The sequence below is a fragment of the Athene cunicularia genome (assembly GCF_003259725.1).
Source record: "Athene cunicularia isolate RWA chromosome 1 unlocalized genomic scaffold, athCun1 chr1_part1, whole genome shotgun sequence".
Taxonomy (NCBI): domain Eukaryota; kingdom Metazoa; phylum Chordata; class Aves; order Strigiformes; family Strigidae; genus Athene; species Athene cunicularia.
In genome coordinates, this window is record NW_020799091.1 from 97,397,671 (window position 1) to 97,412,521 (window position 14,851).

The 14,851-nt window shown below is 40.1% G+C and overlaps 1 protein-coding gene across 5 annotated transcripts; it reads left to right on the forward strand.

Annotated features, from left to right (window-relative positions):
* SETD4 (SET domain containing 4) lies at positions 1-11,911 on the forward strand. 5 transcript variants are annotated; one of them, XM_026855290.1, is made up of 11 exons: positions 1-56; positions 1,041-1,143; positions 1,606-1,701; positions 2,663-2,700; positions 4,232-4,320; positions 4,826-5,255; positions 6,031-6,205; positions 6,863-6,944; positions 7,194-7,274; positions 8,287-8,410; positions 9,329-11,911. In XM_026855290.1, the coding sequence occupies exons 2-11, from the start codon at positions 1,074-1,076 to the stop codon at positions 9,461-9,463; spliced, it is 1,320 nt and encodes a 439-aa protein (XP_026711091.1). In that variant the 5' UTR covers positions 1-56; positions 1,041-1,073; the 3' UTR covers positions 9,464-11,911. The 5 variants fall into 5 exon arrangements, with proteins under 5 accessions (XP_026711091.1, XP_026711083.1, XP_026711073.1 ...); XM_026855282.1 differs by having other exon boundaries at positions 7-162; XM_026855272.1 differs by lacking the exon at positions 1-56 and adding an exon at positions 449-534.
* The last annotated feature ends 2,940 nt before the right edge of the window (positions 11,912-14,851 follow it).

The window sequence follows — 14,851 nt, forward strand, 5'->3', positions numbered from 1 at the left end:
GGCCTGGCCCGGCCCGGCGGCGGGCGGTGTGGCGGTCCCTCCGGCCTCTCCGACAGGTGGGCCGGCGGTGGGCTGTGCGGCCGTGTTCGCCTTTGCCCGCTCCCGCGAGTTCAGGCCCGGGAGGGACTCGGCAGCCAGAGCCGCTGCCCAGGGGTAGATGGGGTTTGTCGTTACACTGTTCGGTCTTGGCCACCTGAAGATGCGAGGGGGCCCAGGCGGTCCGAAGCCGTGTTCGCCTCGCTCGGCCGAGCCGGGGTTTTGTTTGTCAGGCCGGAGGCGGGGAGCGGCCTAGTTTGCGCCGAGCTGGAGAGGGAGGTGGCGTGACAACATCCTCCTCGGCCCGGGGGCGCAGGGTGGTTGTGAGCCTCCTGGCGAGCAGCCTCAGGCTGCTGAGGGCGGGGGGTGGTGGTGTGCCCGGCTTCCTGGGCGCGCCCCCATTTCGGGCAAAGCCCGCGCTTCCGAGGTTCAGGTGAAAGCGGTGTGGGAAGCGAGATACACGTTTCAACAGCAGACTGAAGTGTAAGGACTCATAAGGTTGATGCAGTTTATCTCTCATGCACAGTTGGGGGTTGAGCGGAGGTGTAGCGTCACGGTGTTGTATGGGACTGGCGCTTTTGGTAGTGTTGGTGTGGGGTAAGGTTGTTTTCTGCCGGTATATGTGATCAGAGAGCTCTATTCTGTTCATAATTGGAAAAAAATAAACTGCAGAGGCTGTTCATGCCAGTTAATTTTTTGTAATTGTAATATATTTGCCGTTTGAAAACTTGTAGTTCTGTGCATGTGAACACCAGTGTCTCATTTTCTTTAGAGGATTATGGTTATACCTTGGCCAAGATGATGTTTGCAGATCAAGGCTTCCTGTCTTCCCTCATCCCTATCACCCACCCTCGTTTAGGGGTTTGCTTGTACTACATTTTCTAAACTTGAAAGAGGCAGCTTGTTAAACAGGCTCTGCTTTCTCTGCTGAGATAAAAGAAACATGCAGTATTTGAAAGTGACTTTAAATATTTTTAAGTAACTTTTTTTTTTTTTAAATTTAGGTTGTCTAAATAAGGCAAAATCTTTTACTTAATATGAAGAAAAGCAGAGGTCGGACAGGTCGAAAGAGAAGAAGAAAACACTTCCAGAGTTTTATGGGTGGAGGTACTATCCATGGAAGTATTACTAGATAATAAAATAACCAATTGTTTGTCATTTTATGGTGTGCATTTGTCAAATGCTTTTGTGCTTTGAAAATATCATTCATAAATGTTAGCTTATTCTATGCAGATATTCTAGCTTTATTTTACAGTCCCAAGCAGAGCATAGTGAACTATTTTGGTAATGGTAAGCTCTCTTTCTGGCTAATGGGAAGTACTGTGTTGTTCTTAAATTTCTTGGCCAGTGAATATACTGAATAACTTCTACAGTTCTGAGAGCTCCTGGTGCCCAGAGGCCCAGAATTTAGTAAGCTAGTTCAAGGGGAGCCTTTCTTGCTATTCTGCTATGCGATACTAAAATGTCCAAAATACAGTTTTTCTGACTATACAGTAAAATTTTTCAATTTCCTTTCTTTTCCAACAGAGCGCTATTTTATAGCACTAACCCCCTATATTTTATTTTTAGTAAACTGCAGTCACAAGCTGGAATACATTAAACTCAAGAAATGGCTGAAAGACAGAGGATTTGAAGACGGTAATTTAAGGCCAGCAGAGTTCAAGGGTAATGTTTTAATTATTTATTGGTGGTACAGATTTCCAATTCTTCTAAGAATGTTGGTTCCGGCTTTCATTTTGAATCACATGGCTGGCATCAGGAAAAAAGCCAGTTACTCTTAGTCTTTTAAAGACTTGTGGCAAATGCACATGAATGTAATTTAACATAAACAAGTAGATATGGTGGCCTGAAGTAGTGTAAACAGTTTCTTATGTAAAAATGAACTCATGTAAAACTCTTGTATGAGAATACTCTGGTGTGTTGCAAAATATGCACACCTCTGCTGAATTCCTTGTAGAAATTGAGATTTTAAGTGTTGTTAGCACAGTTTGAAAGAAGAAAGTAATAGCTCTCTATAAGTGTTTCTCATATTGGAACCTAACCTTATTAGCATTTCTTCATCTTTTTTTCCCCTGTGCAAGTTCAGCAGCTCTAATGATACAGATAAGTATAAGTTTTTAGAGCTGTGATTCACTTACTTAGTACTCTTTACAGTAAAGGTATATATTTGTATTTTTTCTCTTTAAGTAGATTGTTTCAAAAACTTTTGCAGTATTACAGAGTAGAGCGAATTGGATGAATCAGGAAAATATTATAAATAGAAACTGTAAAGTTTAGTTAAAACTCTGAAACCAAGAAGAGCAGCCAGTGATGAAAGATGAAAGATATTTAGAGAAAAATTGGGAAAAAGAAGTTGAGTAGTTGCTAGAACTGGACAGCAAGTATTGCAGGGGATGCAGGGGAAGGGCTTTCACGGGGTCCTGAAAAATAAAAAGAGAATCAGAGAACAAAGAAATGAGGTATATATCTGTAAAAATCCATAATTGGCTTTTGTGATTTGTAAGAGATAATGTAGGTTCTTTTAGCACTTATCCTTGCTAGCCTGTTGATTTATTGCAGCTTATCGTAATCTCCTGTATTTTACATATGCACATGTATTTAAACATCCTCTTTGTTCCTACTTCAGATACAGGAAGAGGACTGATGACGACAAAACCTCTTCAGGTTAGTAATGTTGATTCTAATGCAGGAACTCCTCAGGTTCTTTTGTGATGTAATGACTTTTGCAATAAGCAAAGCTCAAAATTCCAGACAAAGTCTTCACAGTCCCTGTTGTGAATGTAATTTCTGCTCTAATACCAAAATTTGTAGTGTTGCCGTATTTGTAAGATGATGTCCTGTGAACCCTGGAGGCTTGTTGGATGAGGGCATTCCAGTACTCATTTATAGAGATTTAGTATGTAGTCTCGTGTTTCAGTTTAAGGCAATCAGTGGCTAACTGAAGCCAGAAGGAGCATGCCCCTGTTCTGTTTGCCTTCTCCCTTAGCCACTGGCTCCCACAGCTGCCTTTGCACTGGCTATAGCAGTCTTCCCCATTGTATCAGGAAGCTAAACTAACAGAAAATGCTCTTTCAAAAAATTATTAGCTTTGATAGCTTTGCTCCTTGAAATCTTCTGCCTTGATCAGACCAGTACTGGTACAAAGGGAGGAATGGCATATCAACGTGGGGAGTGGAGGAAAGGGATGGGGCTTTTTAAGCAGCATTTGGCTTTCGATTATCTTAGCCATCATATGAAACCATGGCTTCAACCTCACTTTGATGGCCACCTTCTTTGTTGGTAGACCAACTAATAGAAACCTAATTTCTCAGATACTTCCAGCAGAAAAGGGAAGTAATAGAAAAAAATACCTTGCCCTTCAGGTATTGGCACAGAAAGATGGAACTCTGACTGAAAAGGGTCTCTCAGAAAATAGTCTTGTTGGAGAAGTTTTCTAATTGCTATGAGAATAGTATATCATAATATCAAATAATGGGCAATCAGACCCAGAACCTTTTCAAAAATAGAGTAGAACAAGAGGTAGGAAGGAGATGCAGCGGAGAACTCATGTATAGAGAACAGTGTAAGTTCTCATGCTGGTTCAGGGTTAGAGCCAGCAATTGGAAGACAGAGGTTCAGCTTATCATAGTGCTGGGAGTCTGCAGTAAGAGAAATGAGAGCTGGACTCAACTGGGCTTGAACAGGGTAGGAAAACTCATGAGAGGAGTCAGAAGGGGAGAGTATTGACTTGATTCATGTCCTCTCCCTACAGGCATGGATGCATATGGCTCAAGCCAGGCATAAAAGCTAATTTACACACACAGCAACTTGGCAAACAAGGTCAGGATAGACATGACTTAAAATATCCCTACCCCATACTGCTATGTTGATAGAAATTCAGCTATTTGTGAGATCTAATCTGTAATATATCTCAGTACAAAGAAAGTGTGTAGCCAGGCAGCAAGCTTTCCATGAACAGCTAACTTTCTGCAGATCACAGTTCCTAATGACTGCAATTGTATTCATTCCCTAGACTGTGACTGTCTTAAAACCATGCAAGTTTCCATCAAGTTCAACAGCACATCTGTTTGCTTCCTGACATTAGTGTTCTTTGGGGAATGTCTCTCTGTTCAGAAATTGTGTAGTAGATGAGTCATTTACACTTGACCTTTACTATTCTTTGTGTGTGATTGTTTTTATTTTTCCTCCCTCAAAGTCAGGGGATCTGATTATTTCATTGCCTGAGAAATGCTTACTCACCACGGGCACTGTCCTTAGTAGCTCCTTGGGAGAATACATTATGAAGTAAGTGAAAAGTGACACTTTAGGGGCATTTTGGCATTTACTGTGGGTTGCTTGTTAGTAGATTAATAATCTGAAGTAGTGGTAGGGCTTTAAACTGTATACCCCAACTTGTATGTGTATTTCTTGTGGACTTCGATGCATGTGGAGTGCTCAGATAAGTAAGGTTTGGATGCAGAGCATCCTTTTTTAGCTAAGCAGAGTTGGAGGGATGATACAGGCTTGAACTTGGCCTGCTTCTAGAGCCATCTTAGACCTAAATGTGAATTATGAATGGTTTCTTGGGAATTTGTGAATATACTTCAAAAACCAACCCAAGAGGTGAACCTGTTGTTAACTACAAACCAGCTTTTATAGCCCCTTTGAAATCATCAAAAGGACTTTGAGATGAACTACAAAGAAGGAATTGATAACATTTTAAAGAACTAGGAGAGATAAAATGCTGCTACATCCATTTCCTATCTCACCTCTGTGTGTCTGCTGTGTTGTTATTTTTATTTTCTAATAGATGGAAGCCTCCTGTATCTCCTTTGATAGCACTGTGCACATTTTTAATAGCAGAGAAGCATGCTGGTGAGAAATCTCTGTGGAAGCCATATCTTGATGTTTTACCCAAGACATACACTTGCCCTGTTTGTTTGGAGCACGATGTAGTAAGCCTTCTTCCTGAACCTTTAAGAAAGAAGGCTCAAGAGCAGAGAACGACGGTCCATGAGTTGTACATGTCTTCCAAGGCTTTTTTCTCTTCCCTGCAACCTGTGTTTGCTGAGAACACGGGAACTATTTTTAACTACAGTGCTCTAGAGTGGGCTTGGTGCACTATTAATACCAGGACAATATACATGAAACATTCACAGAGGGAATGTTTTTCTCTTGAGCCAGATGTTTATGCGTTGGCACCATATTTAGATTTGCTAAACCACAGTCCAAATGTTCAGGTAAGAAACTAAGAATAGATCACTGAATTTCTTTACTTGCGGATGCACTATCTCAATGCAATATGCATTTATGTGATGGATTAAGAGTGTCTGGAAGTCAGTGAGAGGTCGCATAGTGGGAAAAATGTCTATTGAGGACACGTGCAGGCCAAGTACTCGCAGTTCATATATATTCTGGAGCTTGTTATTCAGCCCAAGGCAGCTGAGTAAAGATGATTTAAATGTTTCAGTTTATGTAGCAAAGCAAAGTTACAGGGAGGGCCAACAGTGGCTGGGTGAGATTTGTATCCAGGGTAGCTATTTACAAGTGCCACTTGTACATATAAATGTACTTTGCTCTCTGGAAAGGCTCAGCTCCTGAGACAAATCTCAAGTTACGTGGTCCCTGTGTTACTTCACCTTCGGCTGAAACTTCCGAGCAGCCTTAGGAAAGTGTGTAGAGCAGTTCCACCTTATGTCAGGGACTGTGTGCCAAGATAGAATTGGGACAGAACAAAAGCATCCAACTCTGCATGAAGGCATCTTATTGCAGATCTGGGGCCTCTGCAATAAGTCTACACAGTGGGTGGCACATCCTGCAGATTAAGATTTTGATGTTTTTTGTTCTTCATACTAATGGGTTGCCTTTTCAGACATCTGTAACACTACCCGTTTTTTTCCAGTGTTAAAGAAGTGTTCCGTCCTGTTGGGTTTTTAATGTTCAATGTCTGATTCCTTTTTCACCCTGTCTTTCTGTCAGGAGTAAATTTTTAAAATTATTTTTAACTTCTTGAAGGTAAAAGCTGCATTTAATGAACAGACAAGAAGCTATGAAATTCGGACAAATTCACAGTGCAAAAAATATGAAGAAGTATTTATCTGCTATGGGCCTCATGATAATCAGCGACTGCTACTAGAATATGGATTTGTTGCCATGGATAATCCTCACAGCAGTGTTTATGTCTCATCAGGTTGGATTTGTAGATTGTCTTGACATTGCAAGGCACAATAGTAGACAACAAAGCATGTGAGTGTTTTAATGTCAGTAAAAGTGATAACTAAAGGATGCTGAAGTAGTTCACACACATGCATATACATATATGCCCAATGCACAGCATACACAATATGTATTAAGGCATTATAGTTTTTTTCTTTAGTACCATCAGAACATTTGTGTGTATTTCCAAGAAGTGGAATAGGGTTTGATACAACTTTGAACTGAATAGAATTTAAGGTTTAAATTTGACAGTGTTCTCTGGTAACTTTTCCTTTTGTAAAACTGGGATTCTTTTAGCAGCATATGTATAGAGATTCCAATTGGATGTCTTAGATTGTACGATTGTCTTCAGGCTTGAAGTCCTGATCCTCACAAACTGAAATTTCCAAGAGTGGTTCGTGACTTCAGTTTGAGTCAGAATTTCCATTATAAGGATACAGTCCTGGAGATTACTGATAGCTTTGAGAAGTAGATGTGTTTCTAATTACATTAAAGTTCACCAAAATATAGCAGGATTTATCTTTGTCCTGTAGCTACTTGAAAAGTTGGTTGAAATGTCATTTTGGAATTGAGGATTGTAGTTTCTTCTACATACCATTTATTTACATATCTAAAATGTGGTTTTATGCAGATACTCTCCTCAAATATTTCCCACCACTGGACAAGCAGAAGAATGCAAAACTTTCCATTCTAAAGGATCATGATTTCTTACAGTAGGTGTATGGAGTTTTTTGTTTCCCTATGTTGTTGTTTGGTTTTTTTTTAAAGTTTTTCTGGGACTCAGATTTTGCTTCTAGTATCAAAACCAGCCTAAAGTATGTATTTGTTTTTTTAACAAACCTATTTGCTTGCTGTTTGCTCTGGTTCTAAAGAGCAGATCTTCCCTTGACACTTGTCAGGAAGCTATCATGCTGTAGAAGACCACATACACTTTCTGCATCTCATCACTTCTGACTTTTTAGAAACCTGACCTTTGGATGGGATGGACCATCTTGGAGACTCCTCACAGCCCTCAAGTTGTTAAGTCTCGAAGCAGATGAATTGTAAGTTTCAGTACTCTGAATATTTAGACAGTGTGCATGTGATGTTTTCCTTTATTTGCTCTTTGCTGGCTGTGCGTGAGATACTGGAATAATTATTTTGGATCTCCTGTGTCTATCTCATTGAGTTCAGTTGAGAATTGAAAAGAAGAAAGGCAGAGAACACCATATAATGTAAAGTCATTGCCTATTTGCTGCTTTGGTCTTTTGCTTTCTTGTATTAAATACTAGACACACCCCACTGTTTTCCCTTTCTATTTCAAGAACAAGATAGTACTTTAAGATTCAGACTCCAGTCCTTTTTCCTGTTGGTTTGATGGGACTTTAAATGCTGTTGACCTTTGTTGATTTCTTTGAAGCATGTGTTCCACAGGCCGCTTCTGAAATTCTAGGGCCAAGTAGGTTGCTGAAATTAATCTTCAGTGACTGTCAGCACAGGTTTAATCATTTGTTCCAAATGGCAAATCTACCTCAAACAGCATTAATAGAAAATGGTTACCTGGGCTTTGCTTGTAATAGTAAATTAGAAAAAAAAGTTTTCTCTTCTTCAAAGCTGTTTATGCTTTGAAGATTTATTGCTGAGTGGACTAAGTTGATTAAAAGAACTAAAAATAAATCCCCATGATACAGGTTTCATGCCCAGGTGAGGTGACATTTAGCAGAAGCCGTGCTAGTGAAGTTCAGAGTGGATAGCTTTTATCCCTCACTGGTGCTGCTGAAGTTGGTGGCAGCATGGCAGAGCAGTAAAGACCAGAAGCATTGGTCTAAGTGTGGCCTGTGTCTTTGGCTGAAAGGGTAGAGGTGCAGGACTGGAGCCACTGTTCCAGACCATTAAATCTCTCTTCTCTTTTGCTTGCCTTACCAGTTTCATGTCTGAATGCCCTCTGCCTTTTTCACGTATGCTAACCTTACTTGCCTTACACAACCGATGTTATTCTTAGCGTAACCATATGTTTATCATTCAGCTGGGGAATACAGCAAATGATTGTGTGGTGTTCAAACATTTTGGTTCTAGTACTTGCTGGAGGAGAACGCTGCTTGGTGATGTAGTTTCAGCCAGAAATGAACAGCAGACTTTGAATATAACAGCAAAAATATGCCATTTTTTAATAGAGGAGACACAGCGTGTCCTTCTCCAGGTAATTTGACTGAAAGAACAAGGTAACCCAAACTCCTTTCTCTCTTAGCATAAATGTACAGCAGTGTAATTTTCTGGGGTGAGAATGAGCGATGGAGGGAATTGACTACAGTGGGGTAGTGTAGAATTTTTTTCCAGGATGACTGACAGCACTGAATTGCTCAGCAGGATTTGTGGCTGCAGCAAAGAAAGGAACCATGTTACAGAGCTTATATGAAGCTCTGTAAACAAATGAGAAGTATTTAACTTTTCTCTGCCTACAGTATCAATGTGTTTGTTGAGGTTACCTTTTGAAAGAAAATGCAGATTTGTATGAGGTGGGCGCATAAGATGTTGCAGACCTGCCGAGGGTGCCTTGTTGCAGAAAGAACAAGGCACTTGACTGTGTGTGTTCATTAAAGCCAGTCAAATCAAGTGAACTACCTGTGTCAGCCAGTTGCCTGTGAGGGAGGTCTGTGCTCTTAGAAAAACAAACTCTTCTTTCTTTCTGAATTTTGGCAAGCAAATGTGTACTTAATGTCAAGTTGAATAGCTATCATGGAAAAGGGTTATTAAAACCACACTTTTGCAAAGGAAACTCGTATATGCACAGAGTATGAGGTGAATCTGGTCTTGAGCAACATCTTGCATATAGTATGGACTTAAGAGCCTGATATTGGGTAAACATTTCCCTACCCTTCCTTTCCTTGTTTTCGACCTGCTTCCTATCCACATGATGATTTTTTTCCCTCCCCCCCCCCTTTTTTTTTTTTATTCTTTTACAAATACAATTTATCTTATGGAAGATTAAAATAAATACTATTTTGACATAGTTCGTGGAATCCCTAACACAGATAAGCTTTCCACAAATTTTATGTTCATGTCCTATATTAAATAATCTAAATTTTGAGTAATTTCATCCTGCTTGTGTACATTTCAGATTTCCCAGTTGAAAAGGAACAAAGAGAACCTCAAAAACCACCTGGCTTTGGTAGAAGCACTACGCTTGGAAGATTTGAAGATATTACAAAAATCAGCTGAGATTGTTTGCAACTTGAATATTGCAACAACTTGACGTATCTGTAGCTGTGATAGCTGTGGCTGATTGGATTTGTTTTGTCATGGATGTGCCTTGCTCAACTGTTTTGGTGGACCTGAGCAGCAAAGAATAATATAAAAAGTCATCAGAATGTGCCTTGTTTTATTTACGGGGTCACCCAGGACCCAGAGTCTTATTTTGGTCTTTGCTGACCTTCTTCAGTAATACAAAAGATTAGCCCAAATGATGCGGGGAGCACAGGTGGCTTTCATCACATCTCACTGAAACCGTGACTGCTGTGAGCAAAACAGCTTCTGGGGTAATTTGAGCAGCCCCAGGACTGTGGGCTCCAGCAGTCCTAGACTTTACAGCTGCCTGTGTGGCTATAAGTGTGAATTGTAGGGTCAAGCAGATACTCCTCAGCATGTATTTGAACTCTGGCTTTTGGAGAGGAAGAGGACAGAGCCGCTTGTATTTGCCCTGTACCGATCCTTTACTTTTTCCCTGAGATCTGTACATGTCTCCAAGTTTTAGTAGTTCATGTAATGCCTGTTCACTGTTGGAGTAGTAAGTGCAGACTAGAGCACAGATCAGCCCTGTTGTGACCAACTCCATTCCCTTTGCAGTTTCAGCCCAAGTGTTTCTTGAATGTAAGTAAGTGTGAATTTCCCTCCTTTACTCTCAAAGCTCCCTCCTGACACACTAGTTTGTGTTCTGACTCCTGGTGGGAATGAGAACTGTAAGGATATGTCACTGAACTCTTGTTTCTTGTTTGGAAGACTACCCAGACAACTAATTGTGTTTCCATTCAGTTCTAGTGATTACATTGAGAAATGTTCCTATCCTGTATACAGGGAGATAGTCTAATGAGAAGCCTTTCAGTATTAGTTCTGCTTAAGTATGGAGCTTGAGCTCTCTCTGTTGTTTAGAGAAGAGAGAGACTTCAAAGGGCATTTCAGGGCAGGACCCTTACGTAAGCTGTACAAACTTAATTGTGCTTGTGTTGTGATTATTTTCCATTCTGTGGGGAATCATATTTCATACAATTTTTCATTGCTATTTTTAACATTTTTTTAAGAACTGTGTTTTTAAAAAGTTTATTTTTGTAAACATATTGCTTCATGTTCTACAAGACTTCTCTTTGAAATAAATGAAATTGTATACAGCATTAAAGGCATTCTAGCTAATAATATAATTTAAGGAAAAAATGCAACAGGTGAAAACTGTGAAGTATTCAAGCTCAAATGCACTTTCAGACTTTCTTTGGTACCTTGTCAACAAAAATGTTATTGTGTAAACTGGCTTGGATTTGAAGATTCCAGGGGTTTTCCCTGCTTGCTTTTTTTTTTTTTTTTTTTTTTTTTTTTCTGTCTCAGTCTATTTGAGGCAGGAAGTGTCTTGATACCTGGAGCACTGAGAAGGGCTCTTCCTTACACAGAAGGGTATGTTGCTTTATGTTCAAAAGACTGGGGGACCTTAGGAATGTAACGGCTGTTACACAGTTTCCAAAAGCAAAAATTCTTGGTTTTGAAGTGCCATCTTCATAACCTCTTCTGAGGATTTGGAGATTCTGAAAAGAAGCTTTTTTTCTGCCTTGTTTACCCCAGTGCACTGAGACTTTTATACTCTTGGGCTTTCTGTATTGTTCACATGGGGATGCTGACAGTTTGTGGTTACTCTACATTTTGGAGCAGAGGGCAGGGTGAATGAAGTGGGAGACGAGCAAGTGCTCTCTGAAGCTAGAAGCACATTTCTTACAACCTTTGTGCCAAATTAATTTCATATTTGCCTAAACTGGGCTTTTAACCCTTGAAAGTCACTTGGCACCATATTTTATACTCTAGTCCGCTCCATTCTGAAGTACCTCCTGGGATGAGATGACTGTCTGGATTTGGGAATTCAATCTCTGCTGATCTCACCAAGGGCAATTCTCATCTCGTGTAAGGGTCCTTCTGTACTGCTGAATCTGACTACAGCAGAGATAAGCGGGGCTGAGCCCCCTGACGCTGTGGCTGTTGCCCATTCGTTTTGATCAGGTCTGCAAAAAGGTCTACAGAAGTCATGGGTGACATGAAGAGGGTGGCTGGTGACTGAGCATTCACAGTACAAGAAGGAAGGGCTTTCAAAGGAAGATCGAAGAAGTCAGGCTCAGAGCTAACAAAGTGCTAACAAATCTATTGATGTTACTTAAGAATATGGATACAAAAGTTGACATGGGTGCAGAGCACATACAGGGAAGACAGAGCTGTTGGCAGTTCCCAGCCAGCCAAACAACTTTAGTCTTACACAGTCCCCTGATCTCAAAATACTTGAAGGTTGGGAGGGTATTGATGGCAAGTATTGTATACATTTGCCCTATGCTTGCTCTTTTAGGGTGTTGGTGGACACTGTGGGAAACTCTACTGGGCTAGAGGGATTCTTGCTTTGAACGTGTCCTGCAATTTTGATGATTACAGTTGAACTGTTTGACCTCTTAATAAAAATGTTTTCATTCTCTAAGCATAGCTGTGTTTCTTATGTTATAATTTTGTAATGAGATGGTACCAAAGTTAAAGAAGATAAGGATGGTTTTGTTTGTTTGTTTTTCTGGACATGGCTACTCTAAAAACAATTCTGTACGATGTGTCTTGCAAAGATGGATACTAGGTTGACAGAAGTTTATTTGCTTCAGTATTGCACTATAGACTACACATTTATACCAGGTGGTTTGAATATGGGCTCTCCTTCTGTAACTCCTACACACCCTCCAGAGTGTGTAGGAAGGGGATCTGGCAGGGCAGGAAAGTAGGCAGTATGAATTGCTTGTCTGTCTCTTGCATGTAAGCACAGCAGTAATCCCCCAGCTTTACCTTAAGCACTGTAGCAAGTGTTCTGAATAGAGCCATGTGTCTAATGTCAAAGACAAAATCCTGCATGAATAAGCTATGGAATGGGAACTAGTGCTTTTGTGGCACATATCAATAGCAACAGATTTTTAACAGGAATAAAACTGTAATACAGATCATGATTTAGCATTTGTGTATATATACGCCTAGTCAGCAAAAGCTTAAGTTCTTTTTTGAATCAAACCTAAACTATGTGCAAAATCGAGCATCCTAAGCTGGGCTAAGAGCTTGGGTAAGAAGAAGTAACTGATCTGGGAGCGCTCTCCAGCTGTCTTACAGAACACTAAATCAAGTTTTCAAAGAGTGAAGATGCTGTCTTTCAGCTTCTACTTTAGAGCCCCTTTGAGCTGCAAACATCTTAATCACTTTGCTTTAGTGACATGCTGTTAACATTTGGCTCTGTCTGTTAGTCTAAGAAGAGATTTAGCTGAGATCTTAGTGTGGAAAGACTGCACTTCCCCTCTTCATATAAATTTGCTTTCAGATCGTATCTGCAAATCTCAGCAACAGTAGCAATAAACCCCAGCTTTCTACTGTTAGGAATACAAAGCTTATATAGATCGTGGCAGTGAGCTAGGTTCTCTTCCAGGTTGTGCAGTATTACTCAAAGAAAGCTAAAGTAGTACTGCATTTTGTGACTGCAGTGAAGACACTGTGTTTGGGTAGGTATAATGAGGGAAGCTTTATTTCTTGTGATAACAGTGCGAGACACAAATAGCACAGCTTGATTTTTTTTTTTTTCTTCTTTGAGAGGAGGGATTTGATTCAGTGCAGTCTGAAGTCACTGAAAAATGATGAACATGAAACATCATGACAGTATCTTTCCTGTGTCAATTTATGTAAATACAGCATGTATTTTCTTTGATCTTCTACAGTTTTCCTCAGCTGTAATGTGTGGAGATCATCCATCTGCTAAGTGCCTTTAGACCTGTCTGTTTCAGGACAAGATAAGGGAGTGTCAACTCTCACACCCTAATAATTAAAGCTTTTAGATACACTATGAGAACATTTCAAAGATGACAGTCCCAAAGAAAGAGCTTTTAAAAGTGATGTCTCCCAGGTTATGTAGCCCCTCCCCACCTAGAAGGTAAAGAATACCCCTTTAGAGGTGCCACACTTCAGCATAATTTGAAGTTTCTTTGCACTCAGTACATCTATTACTACAGTGCTGAAGATAATGAACTGTAGGACAGGGAAATTGTCCCAATAGAACTTTATGTGTTTGTTTATACAGTAAATATGAACTAAAGTTGTTAAAAAAAATACAAATTTTCCCTCAGTTTGGACCAGCAGTTGGATCTGAACCATGTGAAATTCAGGGGTTATATTGTTTCAGTACAAAAGCAGAGAGATCACAGCTCAGTGGCTGAATTCAGCTAGAAGAACTTGATTTTATCCTTACCTAACAAAGCTTAAGGTGGCATCAGTCTGCTGCAGGTTGGAGTGGAAGCAAAAAAATATATTTCCTGAATAAATGATGGAATGTTTTAGTGGATATCTATGACTGAATGTTTTGGTGGATATCTATAATTCTGGAATTAAGTTTTAGGAAGCACTACAACGAGCTACATTCAGTGGAAAAGCAAAGATACTCAATGAACTCCAACCTACTCAATGAACCTCAACATAAGTTGTATAAACCTAGTGTAAAACTAATGCAATCTCTGTGTTGTCCACTAGATGATGCAACTGTACTACAGAGAAATAAGAAATTACAGTACATCCACATGCAATTATAATCCTTTTTACTGTGTTATATTTTTAGTAGTAAAAAGAGTTGTCTTCAGTGATACACCATGGTTGGTATTAGATGAGTAGTTGAAGATGTAGTTTTCTTTCTGCTGATTTCAAGTGAAACTTGAAGCTTCATAATCTTTTCTCTTTTCTCAGTTTTACTGTATTTTAGCTTTGTTGGAGTTGCTCCTCTCAAACTGAATTGTGTCATTCTTCCCTGAAACTATCACCCACGACAGAACTAATAGTTCAAATCATCTTTGTTACGTTAACTTGACCCTAATGGTTTAGCTAGTGGGGTTTCAGTGGAGAACTGTCTGCTTGTGTGTTTTTTCTTCAGAGATTAGGGGCCAGATTCATCTTTTGCACAAATTTCTTTCAATAATGTCCTTTGCTGTGGCTGATTGAACTGTGATTGAAAGATTTCCTCTGTGCAGGGAGATTTTGTGGGCTCTCCCTTGTGTCAGTTTTCTAGTGTCTAATAGTAATAAGCTTGCTGGCCCTTTTTTTTACTGGGTGTTTCTTCACTGCCCATTTTTGTGACTTGTGTCTGCTCATTACATTTGATATGTGTTTGTTGCCTTGCTCGCTTTCCAAGGGGTTTCCAAAACTGATGGTGTGTGTCTACCTGGCATGTCCTGGGAACCCCTTCAGATTGTCCCAGTTGCCCTATAGCTGAAAAGAGGAGGAATGGAAGGATCTGCTCTCTCATGTTTCTTAGCTCTTTATCCCTGCCTCCAGTACTGGACCGTACTGCGACATGCCAGTCTTGAGGGCACTGAAGTGAATTGGGCTCTAGTACCAG